The sequence below is a fragment of the Vidua macroura genome, chromosome 10 (genome assembly GCF_024509145.1).
Source record: "Vidua macroura isolate BioBank_ID:100142 chromosome 10, ASM2450914v1, whole genome shotgun sequence".
In the NCBI taxonomy this organism is placed as follows: domain Eukaryota; kingdom Metazoa; phylum Chordata; class Aves; order Passeriformes; family Viduidae; genus Vidua; species Vidua macroura.
The window spans coordinates 86,647-103,782 of NC_071580.1; the positions used below are offsets into that span (position 1 = coordinate 86,647).

At 38.7% G+C, this 17,136-nt stretch overlaps 1 protein-coding gene across 7 annotated transcripts in view; it reads right to left on the minus strand.

Moving 5' to 3' along the window:
• CP (ceruloplasmin) overlaps window positions 1-16,686 on the minus strand; it is a 27,535-nt gene extending 10,849 nt beyond the window's left edge. For all 7 annotated transcript variants that reach the window (XR_008438539.1, XR_008438538.1, XR_008438537.1 and 4 more), the window contains exons 1-18: window positions 16,498-16,686; window positions 14,648-14,892; window positions 13,528-13,740; window positions 12,846-13,019; window positions 12,019-12,273; window positions 10,662-10,827; window positions 9,554-9,693; window positions 8,850-8,990; window positions 8,517-8,728; window positions 7,863-8,013; window positions 6,041-6,253; window positions 5,526-5,733; window positions 4,183-4,322; window positions 3,592-3,720; window positions 2,921-3,027; window positions 1,995-2,211; window positions 1,230-1,369; window positions 656-818 (exon numbers count right to left, since the gene is read on the minus strand). Coding sequence is in view for 4 of the 7 variants with exons in the window: in XM_053985871.1 (XP_053841846.1) it covers window positions 656-818; window positions 1,230-1,369; window positions 1,995-2,211; window positions 2,921-3,027; window positions 3,592-3,720; window positions 4,183-4,322; window positions 5,526-5,733; window positions 6,041-6,253; window positions 7,863-8,013; window positions 8,517-8,728; window positions 8,850-8,990; window positions 9,554-9,693; window positions 10,662-10,827; window positions 12,019-12,273; window positions 12,846-13,019; window positions 13,528-13,740; window positions 14,648-14,892; window positions 16,498-16,652 (3,169 nt within the window). In the remaining 3 variants the exon portion in view is untranslated. The remainder of the gene's footprint in view (window positions 1-655; window positions 819-1,229; window positions 1,370-1,994; window positions 2,212-2,920; window positions 3,028-3,591; window positions 3,721-4,182; window positions 4,323-5,525; window positions 5,734-6,040; window positions 6,254-7,862; window positions 8,014-8,516; window positions 8,729-8,849; window positions 8,991-9,553; window positions 9,694-10,661; window positions 10,828-12,018; window positions 12,274-12,845; window positions 13,020-13,527; window positions 13,741-14,647; window positions 14,893-16,497) is intronic.
• Window positions 16,687-17,136: the final 450 nt, after the last annotated feature.

The following is a 17,136-nucleotide window of genomic DNA, read 5'->3' on the forward strand; positions in this document are numbered from 1 at the left end:
TTAGGTTCTGTTTCATATTCCAGTGGTTCATCAGATAGAATTAGATTTTCTGTTTAACAATGCATTCTGTATTTTTGAACTCTTTCTACTGTTCTCTTTCTCTCAATACTGGTTATGCTCTCTCTTTTGAGTACTGAAAAATGATGGTTTTTAAATTGTATTAACTTTTTAGCAATAAGAACTTTTCTTCAAAATTCAAGTTTTTTCACTGGTGATATTGCTAGACCAAGGTAATAGTGTCCGTAAAGCTACAACATGCCCTTGAGAAAGTCAACACAATTGTAGTTTTTCAGTACTTCAGGTGTATGGGGATGATGAATTCAGCTGTATATATCAGCTGTCCTTCTTTTGAAGAAAGATTGAGATGAATTCTGTCTCTCTGTCTCATGAAGAATTCTTTTTAAATAAAAAAATCTTTCACTTACATTTCATGGATGGTAAGTTGAAGTAATAGTCAGTTATCATCCAGTCCTTCAACTACTTCATTTTCCTGAGCAGTGCTGAGGGAAGTATGACCAGGTTGCCTGCAACATCTTGGCTTCTAGACATGGAATATTGCTGGGTGCCTGAACTGGTTCTAAGTATGCTGTTCTGTCTGTGAGCCCCATTGTGCATCTTAAAACATAACGGACATTAGTGAGCTAGGTGTTCTTACCTTCCTTTGGGAGCACAGTGTAGGTTGCTTCCATGCCTGCGTGGATGTGGTCAGTAACGTGACAGTGTAATAGCCAGGTTCCAGGGTTCTCTGGGGTCATTTCCACAGTCTGAGATGTTCCAGGGAACAGATCAAAGACATCTGCCCGGTAAACCCCTGTTTGCTTCAAGACAAAAAGAAGCAACAGTTAAACTGTGTTAAACACACTTTCTGTGTATCATTTCTACTGAAGCATCACTTTGTACGTCCACTTCCTGCTCCAAAGTTTAATAAACTAGCAACTAAGTGGAAATGAAGGAAAACTATAGCTTTTGTCTTACCACAGCTGTGAAAAATTCACAGCTATCTTGTTGAAGTAACTTCTGAGGTTACCAGTGAGCAAATGCTACTGGCAGATATTCTCTGGCTCTTGTATGTTGATCAAATACAGGTTTGAGGCATAAAACCCTTATGGTCAAAGTAAAAGCCCTGCTTAATATTGTAATATTACTTTTCACCATAGGTAACAGTCCTTGATATTTGACTTACCTCTCATTCTTAACACAGCAAGAAATAAGTGAAAAAGATCTGATACCTTGTAGTCAAAGCTGTGGCCATGGAAGTGTACTGTATGAATGTCTATCTCATTGCCCATTCCCATCAGATACCAGCTGACATTATCTCCAACGTGCATAGTCAGGCCATGCAGATTTCCAAACACCTTTCCATTAATGGCTAAAAAGAAGGAAAGTAAGACAGAGAAAACAGATAAGATTTTGTGTATTGTGTATTGTTATCTCTAGTATAATACAGATTGAAAGATTTGAAAGCCAATGCCAAACAAAAGTAATGGTTTTGGAGGGCACATGATGAATGTTTATATTCCACATTAAACTAGAAAGAAAACGATAATTTCTTTTCTGTACATCATTGCTCATATTGCAGTTTTTAAAGAGCTGTGGGATTTGCAGATCTTTTTTTAAATCAATCTTTGTAAAAGAGTAAGCTTTACAAAGACATGCTTTCAGGATGCACATAGCCTTTCCAATATATCCAGAGGAGTTGTTTACTGACATCAAATCAGAACTTCAAATTTCATTTTTATTCTTTCTCTACTAAAACTTCAACATAAGAATATACTAGGAGGTTTTGTTGTTGTTAAGGGTTTTTTTAACTTGTGCAAAAAAGTCATTCACTGGCATTAGCAGTGTTTTCAAACAGTTTGAGTAAAGATTTTCAGGCCTTCTATTCTGGAACTGGAAATTCAAGGGGCTGAGAAAGTTGAATTTACATGCACTACCTTCAAATACATAATTTTGTAGAATTCGCAGAGCTACATGAACTAAATTGGGAAACATACCATGCATTTTATTACTTTCAAGGAATCCCTCATCCTCTTTGTCAACAAGGTGTGGATTGGTAGAATACGTGTTAATGTTTTCATCCAAGTACCATGACTCATTTTCATCAAAAACCATAAAGAGAAGAGCAAACTGAACTTTCTTTTTAGTATGAAATGATGGCAGGTAATGTCTATGACACACAACGAGTGTGCCTATTAATCCACTGTAAGTGTCCTGAAATGACAAATGAAAACCCACATAATTGCAAGATGTAACTAAACAGAAGTACTTTTAATGACATACAGGAATCCTTTTACTATCTTCACAGCTGTTCGTATCTGGGAATAAAGGCAGCCAGTGTCAAACTAAGTTATTTCTCCGCTGTTATATACTATCCAGGAATCAAGTTCAATGAAGACTACCTCATTTTCATCTCTTGCTATAAACATTTCTTCCATATTAATTTACTGCTCCTTTTTCAAACTATTTTTATAATTTTGAGCATGATTTCCATTCAAAATATACTTCCCAACACTATTTGTATTTGTTGAGACAATGGAAGAATACATTAATTTCCATTAGAATTATGTTAAGCTAATTCATACTTGGTAAAAAATGGCAGAGTTGTGTTTCATAGTTGCATTTTAGTTTTCCCACAAATGACTGATTAGATATTGAGCAAGCTATAAAGTGTTAGCTTTAAGGAGGGAATGTGAGATGATCTATACCAACAGCAGAACAACCAGGAAGCAAAACCATGAATGTCTGTAGCGTTGAATTTCTGCCCTGATGTTCTTGCAATTTGCCTTCAAGAAACATATAAATTCAAAGGTATGGTAATAGGGGAAATAACTTGACAGAGAAAACAGAAAAAGTTTCAAACTCATCTCCTTTGACTATATCTATGTTGGAGACACGAACAAAACTGATATCAATAATATACCTTAACAATGTCCACTGTTGAATGGTATGCCCATGCAATACAATGTGAATCTCCTCTCCCAGGACTAGATCTCTCTGGGACTTTCCAGACATATATTTTTGTATCACCTGAATTAAATAAGTATCAATTAATTTTTGAAGTTTTCAGTGTGATGGCCTACAGGTGGTCATCATGAATTAGATGTTATTTCCATTGACAGCTTATATTTGTCTTGAAGTTCCCCTTCCCATTTACTGCACTGGCTAGCTGATGGTCCCTTCTGCAGATCCCTGATTCTTCTTGACAATGGTTTTGTGTGTGTGTGAGTGTGTCTGCACTGTCCAGTTCACCATACTTAACAGTTGATTGTATATTTTGTAAAGATCACAGAGGAAATTGAGAAGTAATAGCATAAGCTATGCTTTCCCTATGGAGCCAAATCTGTTTGCATTCATGAAAGGTGTAGCTACATTGTGTCAAAAAATTACTGATCAGTCAAGGACTGGGATACACAGCAATAATTAGCAGGGTCATTTGAACTGTAGAAATATTTGTCATAATCAGCATCAGAATTTTAAGAACTTGAGGCAAGACAAACAAAAATGATGTTTTTCCTACTGTCTGGAAGCTTGCTAAATCTTACCAGAAGTCTTGATGCTACCTGCCGGAAATAAAAAAGGGTGGTTTGATACCTGGTTTAGTTACAGCAACAACAGAACTGTCTGTTTTCACTCCGTGGGCATGGATAGAATAAGGTCTTGATGCTAAGTTCTTAAAAACTATTGTAATTTTATCTCCAATATTTGACACAAGCAGCGGCCCTGTTGGATTGAAAAGAAAGATTAACTTGGTTTTACAAAACATCAGAACAGACAGCCAGCTTGTTGTGTTCAAATTCACAACACTGGCTTATAATTCAGATGAAAACTGTATAATGTTCACTATGACATGCCAACTTGAGATGTTAAAGTTAGGCCTCTATGTCTCAAGTTCTGAGCACCTGCTGTGTACCTGAAGTCAGTTTGGATGTTGCTGCCCAGTTTTATGCTGACTTAGGATCTCTGACCAGGCAGCAAACCAAAAGGGTTTTTTTCCTTGTAGAGCAAGCAGTGCTATTTTGCAGGGAAAGCACTACACTAAAAGTAGCAGTTCCAAGTAGGTTTTCCATTTAGATTGAGGCAATTTTTTGTGGGTAGAACTGTACTCAATATTATTCAAATAGTATATTTTGATTTGGGTGACTGCATTTTTTGCATTTTCAAAACTGAACATGATGACTTTACCTTGAATTTCCAGGTGCTGCTGCTCCTTTACTCTGTTTTTGAGAGTACTGAATGTCTGATCGGTGTACTCACGATATACTACCTTTTTGTACTTTGAGCCAATGAATTTGTCATCTTGATTTAAAAATGGATTGCCAGGGCTGCCAAAAGAATAAATAAATGCATTCCTTCATGTATTTTAGAACATCTTTTGCAGGTATGTCAATTAACTTTCAAGCAAGAATCTGGCTCAAAAGAAGTAGTAATCTCATAAACTGAAAGAGTAATCTCATAAAATGCTAGTATTGTCAACATGAAAATATTCTTGTTAAGCTGAGAGGTTCCCCTTTATAAGGTTAAAAACCCCACTATATATAGATCAAGCCTATGGTACTTGAAAAAATGCTGAATGCTTGCCCTGGCAAATGCTTCAAATTGCACAAAGATACACAGCAACTTGCACACCAAAAAACAGAGCCTTTGGCAACTTCAGTGTATGTCAGAAATGAAGCCTAAAACTTGTAAAGCTGAAGTGCCTTGCTGACATTAAATGGCAGGGATTCTCTGCTGAGATCATGGGGCCTGGACACAATATGGGGGGAAAAAGTCTGGTAACAGCATAGTCCATATTACTTGTGCTTAGAATTATGTCAGAGTCCACTGGTATACAGGGCAAGGAAATGTACTATCAAACTGAGGAAAAAAGAAGAAAATACAATTAAGTAAATAACAAAATACAGTTATAATCTGTTACTCAAGTAATTCAGGTGGAACACAGAAATTCATCATTCTTGTTTAGCCTTTTCTGCTAATTGGCATGAATTAGTTTATCCAATCAGTTCTCTCTCATTGAGAGTCAAATACTGGAAATAAAAACACCAAGACAACAAGCTTGTGGATTCAATAGCACAAACTAAGTGGATTCAATCATGGACATATCTTGTGTAAGCTCGTGAAATCGAGAGGGGTCAAAAAGAACCTTACTCAGACTACAAATAAACATGAGACAAAGACCTTGTTTATCAGGACATAGTCATCATAGATAAGATTACAATGAACATTTTAAGCTTTCCACATCAAGGACTACCAACATCAGTAAATAACAAATGCACATCCATTATCCAGGATCCATTAAAATCTACACCTCTCCCACAGAAGATCTGTGCTATTTCTCAAACATTGTGCTGTCTTGCTCAGTTACATGGCAGCACTGCTGGGGAAGGAGAAATTCAAGTGAGCCCAAAATATATTTGTGAAAAGAAAGTGTGTCTAGAAATGTCTGGAAGAGGAAAAGGTTCAGAGGAGAAGGGAGTTACTCCTTTGCTTTTTTTGCATTTTTCTGCCCTGTGTATATTCTGAAGTACCTTTCTTCATGGTATTGATGCCGCTCGAATTCCCATGTCCTGTTAGGAGAATAGTCCCATTCAACTTCCACTGCAGCAATGTAGTAAATCTTTTCATGCAAATACGTAGATACATCTCCATTCCCCCAGTGGCATTTTTTCACTTTGTAGTTCTGTTTCATGCCCCCAGTGTAGTGGTCTGCTGTCAGGCAGGACACTTCAAAAACTCCTAGGAGTCATATAAGAAACAAAGACTTGAGACTGAGACACAGGTTATTGCTCATATTAAGTCCAAAAATCTTTGTGCAGTATGGCTACTTGTAGTAATAACATTCAGCATACAGAGAAGCTAGAAAAATCAAGGATTTAGCATTAAGAACATATGTCCTTACAGTTTGGTGCCCTTCAAACACAGCTATGTACAGTTTTAGCACCAGGATCAATATACCAGCTACTTAAAGCTTGTCTCTATGCACAGAGTATGCATAGGTAACAGTTTCTTCATTAGTAACAGGATTTTTAAATAAGACATTTACCTTCAGAATCAGGCTTCATAATAGCTGTAAGAACTGTATGTGGAAACAGATTTGCTGTATCCCTTCTTGTTCCTTTAGTTACAAATGTGTTTTCTGAGAAGTATATCCCATGGACATCAACTTCTGAACCCAAGCCCATCAAATGCCAGGAAACAACACTTCCTTTACACATCTCAAGACCAGGCTGATTTCCATACATATAACCATTAATGGCTATAGAAGAATTGAGAAAGCAAAAGCCACCTTGATTAATATATTACTTAATTCTGCAATAGAGTTTAATTAATAAACACTTCAGATGTAATGTCATGCCTTATATTGAAAGAAATATCAATGGTAAAGTACTTTATCACATAAAAAAAATTAAAGAATCAATTCAAGCAAAGCAACTTTTAAACCCCAGTGTTTAAAAATAATTTCCTTTTCAATGTCCACAGCACATATTGTTACCTTGGCCAACAAGAAATTTCCCTGCTTTCTACTTGTCACGTATACAGGATGCATAAAGGATCCTGTTTTATACCCTGCAACACCTTCCAGCTGTACAGTGGAGGCAATCAGAAGGGTTTTTTGTTTGAGTTACTAACCCTTTCTAGGTTAGTAACCCTTTTATTTCTACTAACCCTAATCCTTTGCAAAACTTTCAAATCCTGGGCTTCTCAGGTACCACTGAATGCTCAGCACCAAGAGATTGTAAACAGGAATGGCCCTGAGGGGAATTTTTTTTTCAAAATGCATAAAATAAATATGCTTAAAGATTAGGACTTACTGGCAGGGTTAGGGCCTGAGGGTAAAAATGTCTTTTTCATGTGAAACTTGGAAAACATTTCTGCAGTACTAAAACACAATCAGTGTGAAACTCAGTTCTGCCCTATTAAAGAGGCAAAGAGCCATTCTGAGACGAAGTCCAGCTGGCAGGTCGAGGGAGGGGATCCCTGCCCTCTGCTCAGCACTGCTGAGGCCACACCCACAGGGCTATGCTGAGTTCTGGGCTCCCCAGTATAGAAGACATGAACACACTGGAGAGAGGGCAACAAAGGGCCACAAGGATATGAAGGGACAAGAAACCATCTCTTCCTACAGGGAAAGGCTGAGGGAGCTATGCTGACCTTTCAGCCTGAAGAAGGGGTAGCTTGGGGGATCTCACCCACCTGTACAAACAGCTTCAGGGAGAATGCCAAGAGGATGGAGCCAGGCTCTTCCCAGTGGTACCCAGTGGTAGGGACAGAAACCCTACTGACACTAACAGACACCAACTGACACACAGGAAACACTGTGAGGCTGACCAAGCACTGGCAGAGGCTGCCCAGGGAGATGGTGGAGTCTCCATCCTTGAAGGTATTCAAAAGTCATCAGGACATGGTCTTGGGCAAGTGGCTCTGGGTGGCCCTGCTTGAGCAGAGTGTTGGACCAGGTGATCTCCAGAGGTCCCATCCAACCTCAACTTCTCTGTAACTCTGTGAAAAACCTCCTTTCAGCTACCCCATCTCCAAAGCAGAGGTCAGTTTTGTCTTGCTGCCTTGGTTGCACTCGTAGTGGCTGCATGCAGTCTGAAGACCTAATTCCTCCTTCTCTCTGCTCAAAGTGGTATAATCATGCTAAATCCTCAACTGCCATGCAACACATTGAACAGCTGGCATTATACTTTGAGCTACCACACTTGGTTGAAACTGAATTGCACTGAAATGTTTTGGGTTTTTTTTCCACTGGAAAGGAATGAAATGTCTCTGCACTATACAGCTTTCCTGCGTCAAGCATGAAACCATTAAAGTAAAAACCTTACTGCAGAAATTAATATTTCAATAACTAATAATTTTCTTACAGTGCATTTTGTTGGATTCTTGGAAGTCTTCATCATCTTTGTCAATTTTATCAGGACTTAGTGTAAACATCAAAATATTATCATCCAAATACCAGCTCAGATTCTCATCAAATACTGTGGCAAGTAGAAAAAACTCCATGTTCACATTTTTCTGTTGAGAAGAAATAGTAGAAGGGAAAATAGAAATGAATGAACAGAAAATGTCAGGGGAAAAAAAAACCTATGTTGTAATACTTTATGAGTACAAGTCACAAAATAGAGTAAATGCATACATTGATACTTCATTCTGATAATCTCAAAGCTCTGTAATTGCTGTATCTAGTAACGATCTACTGCTAATGTTCTTTCTATCAGCAGGGACCACCTCTGGAAGTGAGTTTGTATTTGACCTTTAAAATCCCTACATTTTCCTAGAGATTCTCATCATAGCTGAGACTTGAATGCCAGCAGCTGCTCATGACAATGGTGTTTTCACATAGCAGTGACTGTCTATCTGGAGCCAGATTGAAAACCACTCCCACTTTCTTCATGTTTTTTATTCCCCTTAGGGCATGGGTGAAACTGTAATGTGGAGAGGAGGTGGTGCAGTCTGGGAAGAGAAAGCAGATTCAGCTGTGACGATGCAAATGCTTCCATTTTTGTTCTTTGACTGACCTGTTTCCCAGAAGAAAGCAGAGATCCTTTCCTGCACACTAGGAGAGGACCTACAAGGCCAGAACTGGTGTCTCTGACTGCATCCACAGCTGAGTAATAAAGCCAGGTTAAACAGTCTGGGTCTTGCTCTGTGGGACCCACATCTTCTGGCACGTCCCATTCATATGTAAATGTGGTGCCGGGACTCACATGAGAGGCTGGAGATTCGGTACCTATTACAGAAATCAGCATTGGGAATTATGCCAAGTGCACATTCTTTCTTTTCTCACCTGTAACACATGGGCAGGTAAGACAGTGAGTCTCGGGTTCCGCAGCATCCCGCCCGCGGCTCACCTGCGGGGGCGGCGCCGAAGCGCGCCCCGGCCCCGCTCCTGCGGTAGCTCACGCCGTGGGGCTGGATGCTGAACGGGCGGCTGGCGTTGTTCCGGAAGGTCACCCTGATGCGCTCACCCACTTCAGCCCTGATCACAGGTCCTGGAAAGGTGTACATGGTCTAATTATGGGATATTTCTATCAAATGGTGTACAGGTCACCACGAATTTATGGCATTCAGTGGCTGGCTGCTTTTTCCCTTGCACAAGGAATGCCCCTGGACCTCTGTGGCCACAGAGCAGGTCCCTGGCACGTGTGCTGAATCACACAGCAGCCCAGCAGCAGCCAATCCCAGTTCACGTGGAGGCCCAGTGACTTTCAGGACAGCTTCCTCCCTTTGGAAAGCGATTTACAGACATTAGCACCAACCCATGCCAGGAGCAGCAAGGTTATCAATAGAACTAGATCTGCCTGGCCTGGCCTTGTAATTAAGAGCCTGACCTTTGGAGACCATGGCATGCTCCTACAGGGAAGCTGGGTACCATTACAGTGTTGTGTTCAAGAGTTTCTTTACACCTTGGGGGAAACCACAGGCACTAATGACTGCTGGAGGCAGGGAGAGCTAAGGGCTTCTCCTTGGAGGTGGGGGCACTGCTCACTAACCAGTGGAAGTGACTGTTTACTCTCATAAATCTTTGACATTAAAAAATTTTAGACTCTCTTACCTAGGAGTCCAAGATGTGCTTCCTCTGCAAGTCTTTTTTTATGTTCAGTGAAAGAACCATCTGTGTATTCTTTGTAAATTGCTTTTTTGTAGGAGCCACCAATTCTTGTCTCACTTTGTTCAAAAAAGATCTGAGATTCACTGTGTAAAAGAAATTGCAAGAGATGCAAACACTTCAAGTCAAAATGCTCAGTTGTAAAAAGGCAGTCGGACCTTAACCCTGTTTTCAGAGCTATGGCGTGCTGAGTTTGTCTTTTTGGGTTTCTTTTCAGTGGTATGGTCACACACTTATATGCAGTGACATAGAAGATGTGCAGGAATCCATTATCCTTCACTAACTTCTCCTTAAGAAAAAGCCGCTGTGCTGAGCTCCCGTTACAAAGCCAGTGTGCTTAGAGACTCATTGACGATGATTTCTAGTCAACATTTCATAACCTTGAATTAATTCTTCTTTTTATTAGAAGTTACAAAAAATCAACAGGAGCATATACAAACACCAAGAATATGTAACATCTATATACAAAGTGAGAAGATTCGGTCGATACTTCTACTCTTTAAGAAAAGACCTTTCAGTGTTTTCCAAGCACTATTCAGACACTGAACTGTGCCTCATTGCTTGTGGAAGAGGTAAGTATGCTTTAACTCACAGATGAAAAACTTGAGGAATCAATGTATTCAGTGTATCCAGTTCTAAAATATGTAAACACAGTGTAAAGGACAAAGCTATCTCATGCAATCTGTTTCCTAGATGAGATACCATTAGCATGAGTTTCATCATCTAAGGCAATGGTCATGATCTCCTGCTTTTTCCCTAACTCAGAATAATCAACCATCTTGAATAATCAGGACTCACAGCCTATATATGACATAATAATTAATCTTAATCCCACTGAAATTACTAACATAGCAGCAAAATTTAAGGTAAGATTACAAGGAAAACAAATGACCTATTTTGGTCTGATATTTATTCTAGCATTAATATTTAAGCACAGATGAGGACAATGAGCAATTATGCTTAAAAGTCAGTTCTACCATATGGCTTACCTTAGTTAGCATGCTTAAATAAATTCTTCTTGGAAAATAAAACTTCTTTAATTAGAGGCATTTACCTGTCAACAATTAATTCTTGTCCTGTAAAATGGTTCACTGAAGATGGGCCGTAATTCCAGATGATCTCTTCAGCAGCAAGGAAGTACTGTCTTATCTTTGTACTCTCACTGTGACCTGGTGTGGGTTTCTTACAATCTTCTACTTTAAAAAGGGCCTGCATACCACCTGGGAAAAAAAGAGGTAGAGAAACCTAGGGAGAAGGAACTGCATTTTGTTTTCTCTTTCCCTGCCTCCAAGAGCTTTTCTGTTCCCTGGACAATTCCCACACCATTGATGGATATGCAAATCACAAAGTGGAAGATAAATGCTATAAAAGAAGGTGTGCCAGCTGAGCTAGGATATAGAAACACAGCCGTGGTATCCACAGGAGGCAGACAAGTGTGGTAAAGGGCATTCTGCTTGTAAAGCTGCCACTGGCATGGTGGAGAAGATTAGGGTCAAGTGGACACAGTGCTGTCCATGAACCATTCAGCCAAGGTCAGGTGTTACCAGACTGACCATCCTCTATCTAAATATAATCAACAACTTACTTATGGAACTCCCAAGTCTGCATCCTAAGAGAAGCAGTTAGCAAATCTGTTTGCTGGAGACACAAATAATACAGTGAAGAGAGCCCTTTTTCATCTATAAATAAGGCCAGAATGCCTCAGCCATATCAGGATATTGCTTGATCTGATAAAGCTTGGAACCTCTGTGTAATTGAATCTGTAGGTTATACACTTCTTTTTATTTTGGAGTTTTCAAATCTTGGAGAATGATTTTCTGTTCTGTGTTCTTTCCCACATCTGTGACAAATTACTTCTCTTACTTACAGGAATATAGGTAATTCAAAAGCCAGGAATTAGCTTCTAAGTATTAAATATGGCTATTAAAACTGAAAATACATGATAGTACAGGGAAGAGAAAAGAACATCTCTGTTTATTCATGAATGTACTTTCCAGAACATGTATTTGTCAGCAGGCAAGTTATCCTGCCTGTCCTGTGCCCCTTGTCAAAGATGGAATGAGCCCCAACTTTTTTGTTGGCAAACAGAAAACTGTGGTTAGTTATCTCCAGCAGGAGGCAAACATCATGCTGGTTTTTTGCCCAAAGGTGAGGCTTGCAAAAATGCAGCTGTGCTAATTGCTGCCAGCTGCTTATGATGTCCATTAGAGAAAAGAATCCTTTGATTCCCATGGCTACAGGCTCAAACCCATCTAATGCACTTGTAGGCATTTCAATTACTCTGAGAGTTTTTTTTACCTAGAGGAGAATATTGCCTGGCATATCACCAGGTCAAGAGCCCTGCAAAAGTGACTCAGTAAACACTTAGCTCAAGCTAAAAAAAAATCTGATCACTGAAACTTGTAATGTACCTTCAATGTGGTCATTCACTTGGCAGCTGAGCAGCCATTCCCCAGGGCTCCTTGGTACCATGACAGCATCAATGAATGTGGCTGGGAAGAGGCTGATGGTGTCAACTCGATGATGCCTTTCTATTAAGGTCTGTCCATGAAAGTAGGCTGAATGGATATCAGCTTCATTACCCATGCCAAAAAGATGCCATTTTATCTTATCTTCCACACACATTGTGAGGTTTGGGAGGTATCCATACATGTACCCATTGATTGCTAAAATAAATGTTATTTATTACAGTTAACTTCACAGACCTTAGGATGTTTTCTTCAAATGCAGGTATCATATAGCCATTGCTCTATTCTTCAAAATAGAAAGAGCTTCAAAACAAAGGTCCACACCTTTGAAAATCACTGCCAGTATCAGACACATGCTTCCTCTACATAGCTATGATTCTGGAATACATGCCAGAGCCAGAGGTATCTTATTTGTTTACACTAACAGTAAGAACTGTTTTTCTAAACTATGAAATTATAGTACAGAGCTCAGGACTAAGAAACAGAACAAAGTAACACAACTCTGTTTAGAATACCTGGGAAAATTACCCTGGCAAAGAGCTTCTTGGCCCCTAAGAACTTTATATCACAACTCCAAAGATTTGATTATACAATACTTGCCATCACTTTTTAATTTTTTAATTTTTATTTAAAAGCATCTGTCTTAATTCTCTAAGAAAAAAACCCTGATTAAAAAAAAAAATCTACAATTTATCTTTAAAAGAGACAAGACAGAAAAATATTACTTCACAATATCAGTGACAAGCAACATTGATATAATGTTCTCTCACAGTGCATTTTATTGCTTTCCTGGAAGTCCTCATCATCTTTGTCCACTTTGGAAGGCTCAAAACAGTATGTTCTGATATTGTCCTCTAGATACCAACTGAGATTTTCATCCACCACAGAAAACATAAGGATAAATTCAGCATCAAAGTGTTGATCAGTGTCCCTATCCATTGTATCTGAAAAATAAAGCAGTATATTCACAATCTTTGGTAACTGACAAATTTTTGTCAGTTTTAACTCTAGTCTCAGTAGGGCTGGACCCTGTTTACTTCATGTTTTGACACTTTCCTTGAGCATGACTGTACACATAAACTTACAGAAACACTTAAGAAACAAAAAATCCCTTTTGATAGATTCTATAAAATTACTGAGAATAAATATTGCATGTTAATCTCTTTCTTATATTAGTATTTACAATTCCTTGTACATTGCTAGCATAGCATATCTCACTCATCCGGATGTGTGAACAAAGTATTTTGCAAATTATATTCAGTCTCATACACAAAATCAAACTACTTCCTACACTATTAAAGGCAGCTGATTGAGAAGACCAAAAGCAGTTATTTCAAAATCAATTGTAATCTTCTCCTCTTCCAGGAAGCTATTTCACTTATATTTATCAATGATAATTATCAATCACCTTGCATATGTATTTATTTACTCACTTATTTATTTATGGTTTACCTTTCCTGCAAATTATTAAAGGCCCAACAAGCCCTGAGGCAACATCTCTTGGAGCATCTATGTGGGAGTGGTAAGCCCTGGTTATGCAGTCTGCATCTGCTTCAGCTGGACCTTGATCTTCTGTCACATCCCATGTGTAAGTGTACTGGCCTCCAGGCTCCACAGCATCATCTCGCTTTTGCAAATCTTTGGTGGTGTCAGGATAAAAAGCACCTGAAGAATTCCACACGGTCACCATTACCACAGCACATTCACAATAGGGTGTTAGGATAGCACCTGCCATGCTGAAAGTTGACTACATGCTGCAGCAAAATGGACTGAACATCTGAACATAGGTTAAAAACCCACAACTTTTAAATCAGATGACTAGATGTTTTCTTTCTCTTTAGGAATCTTTTCCTTTGCTTTTGAAGTCCATAGGAGTACTTTGATTAACGGCCCATTAAAGTTAGTCTTAATTTATTCGGAGGGGACTATGTGCTTCTTGTAAAAAGATAACAATTCAAATATTTGTAAAACATTTGTTAAATATTAATCTTGGAAACTCTTCTAAAAAATTGCATATGCCCTGAAGGAATATAGGTGTTGCTGGAATGATAGCAACAGAAAAAAATTCCAAAAAGTGTACGTACTGCTACATAATACACTCTTTTGATTCGGCAGAGTATGTCTCTATCAAAGCACATACTAGTTGTAATGAAAACAAATTACTAAGCAGTATCTGTGTATCTTATATACCATATACATCAATTTAGTGTTAAGAATTTGGAACAGTACATTATTACTGTTAACAATGTCTTCCTCACAGCATCAAATTTTTATATATCCTCCATACTTGAATTTCTTATATACCTTTATACCCACATTTTGGTTGAAACACAAATATTCTTATTTCACGTAAAATGTTGATCTAAAATTGCCTTCTTCACAAATTCCACTTTTGGCTTTGTATCTTACTCTTGAAAAATTATCAAACTTAGCTCCTATTTTAAATTGATTGTGTCCTAATTTAAATCTGTTTTTACTTGACCAGTCTTCCCTCTGATGGAAGAATACCACTTACACTCAGAGGGACTATTAACTTTTGAAAAATGTTGGTCCAGAATGGCATCAAGCTTACCTTCATTTTCTTTTGTGTATCTTACACCATGTGGATGCAGCGTGTAGTTTCTGGAAGCAAAGTTTTTCAAGTGAATAGTAATGGAATCTCCAACTTCTCCCTTAATTATAGGACCCAAAAAACCCAGCCAGGAAGGTTTGTCAACTATCACATCATATAAATGATTGGTATACTGAACGTAGATAGCCTTCTTGTAAGTGTTTCCTATCCTGTGTGGTCCTCTTTTGAGAAAGACTTCAGCCTGCCTGTAAAGAAAATACACAAATGCATCTGTCACGTGGTTTTTAATTAATAGTCTCAAATAAAGACCAGGTCTCTGCAGCGCTATGCACAACTACATGCAAGCCTTGTGGTGAAATAAGTTAATACTGCCCAAAAATGCAAAGCATTTTCTACAAGGTGGAGTATTGTTTGCACATATGGGGAAGGAATTGTAGGTGCCTTGGCAAGTGCAGGTCTGAAGTGTAATTAAAATGCCAGTCCAGAGCTCCACTTGGAGTGAAAAGGCTCAGTTACTATAATTCTGAGTGCATGAGGCTCTTGAGCTGCAACCTAAATCGAACATGTATGGTACGGCTCTTCTTGGACCATTTAAACAGCTACCATTTAGTTGTAGAGTATTCCTTCTGCACTGTGTTTTTCCCTGCTCCTATAAACATCAATCTCTACACAAGCACACCCTCAAAAAGTGTCCAGGAGGAGAAGGGGAATCAGAGAAGCTGACACTGAAAAATACAATACAAGGGACTGGCTACATTGCAGGCATACAACCACTGAAAACCTGAAATTAATGTAGCATGCTGCCTGTCACCACATGGGGAGACAGGGGAAAATGCAGTTGAAAGTGCAGTGAACTGCAGTGGTTTGTTATATTACAACACAGCTCTGCAATTCTCAGACATGATGTCCTGTTTCCACCCCCGATCAGAATTACTAGCCTGCTGAATCCCTGGCAGTGTCTTATATCTCACGAAGTTTGTGAGTGGAAAAATGAAAAGCTAACTTCTTCATCTCACACCTGATCGAGTGGCAGGTTATGGCTGAGGCTCTCACTAAAGAAAACAAACCACAGGAAATCTTGCAATCCCTCATCCACAGACTAAATGAAGACTGCATTTTTGAGATTTCTGATTTTCTAATTTCTGATTCCTCTCATCATTGTTTTTGCCTTGATACTCTTATATAATCTTAAACACACTGAAAAAAGAGAATAAAGGAACAGTTTTCCTCTCTCAAATATTTTCCTGATGCCTTTTATCTCTGGATTTTCTTTATTGATTATGCTTCCCCTTCCTCATCCTACATATCTTCAGCCTACTTACTGCTCTCACTCTGCACTGGACCTTCTTTGCCTTGTAACGAGCAACCCAGCTCCTCCACTGTGGGTTGAAGTACCCAAGCTGTGCTTCTGCACCGGTGAAAACCATCCCTGCCGACAATGAATAACTAAAAAGGAAACCTGTGCTCGGTAGGAAAGTTTTAAATTTGTAATTTGTTTTTGAATTTGGCAATTCTGCATTTAAAAACAAAAATCATCTCTTCAGCACTAGCACTTTAGACATTCAAAATTAAACACCATTAGACATTCAGGGTCTTATTCTAGTCTCTACTTAGTAAATATTTCATTACAACAAATTCATACTCTAGTGCATATTCCAATGCTTGGAATTAGCAGAACATTGGAATGCAATTCTCAAGCAAGCCAGGAAAAAAATCAAAATTCCCTTATATATCTGACAGAAAACCCACTGACACCAAGACTCATTTCACTGCCTTTTCAGTACAGCCCTGGTGTCTAAACCAGATGAAGCTGTAAAATAAAACTCAACCAGTGACACTGCTTTACTTACTCTTCTTCTGCAAAAAGCTGCCCAGAGATGGCGCTGGCATTGCCAGGTGCATAGTTCCAGACAGTCTCTGTAATGCCAATATAGTATTCCCGGTTCACTGTCCCAACGTGGCAACAGCAAGAAACCAGCAAGCAGATTAGGAGAAATAGCTTCATTTTGCAATCATGGACCTTGTGGAAAACATGAAATAAAAACACAGGACAGGCACATGCAATTTCCTTTTATATGTTCCTATCTCTCCTACTCCCCACATCCTTACCTCCCCCTCCCTGCTCCTGTTTGCTTTTGTGGAAACAATAAAAGCAATTGCACAATGTCTCTGTGTGTCAAGAGCAAACAAAATATTCTGGTAACTTCATCAGTTCAGAAAAGCAAAGAATTTTTTTCTATTTCTGCCAACCTACAATCACACAAAATAGCATTCAGATTGTCGTAGAGTGCAAATCTTGTCACTGAATTGAAAGAACATTTAAACGGATTTACAGACTTAAGCTTTATTACATTCTTTGCTATCTTCATCACTCTACAGCTTTCTACTGAGAAAATAATCCTATGATATGTGGCACAAGAACACAATTTCTCAAGCACACTGTGAAAAATTCTAAGTAACACCTTTTCCCTGTGTATCTGCTATGCATT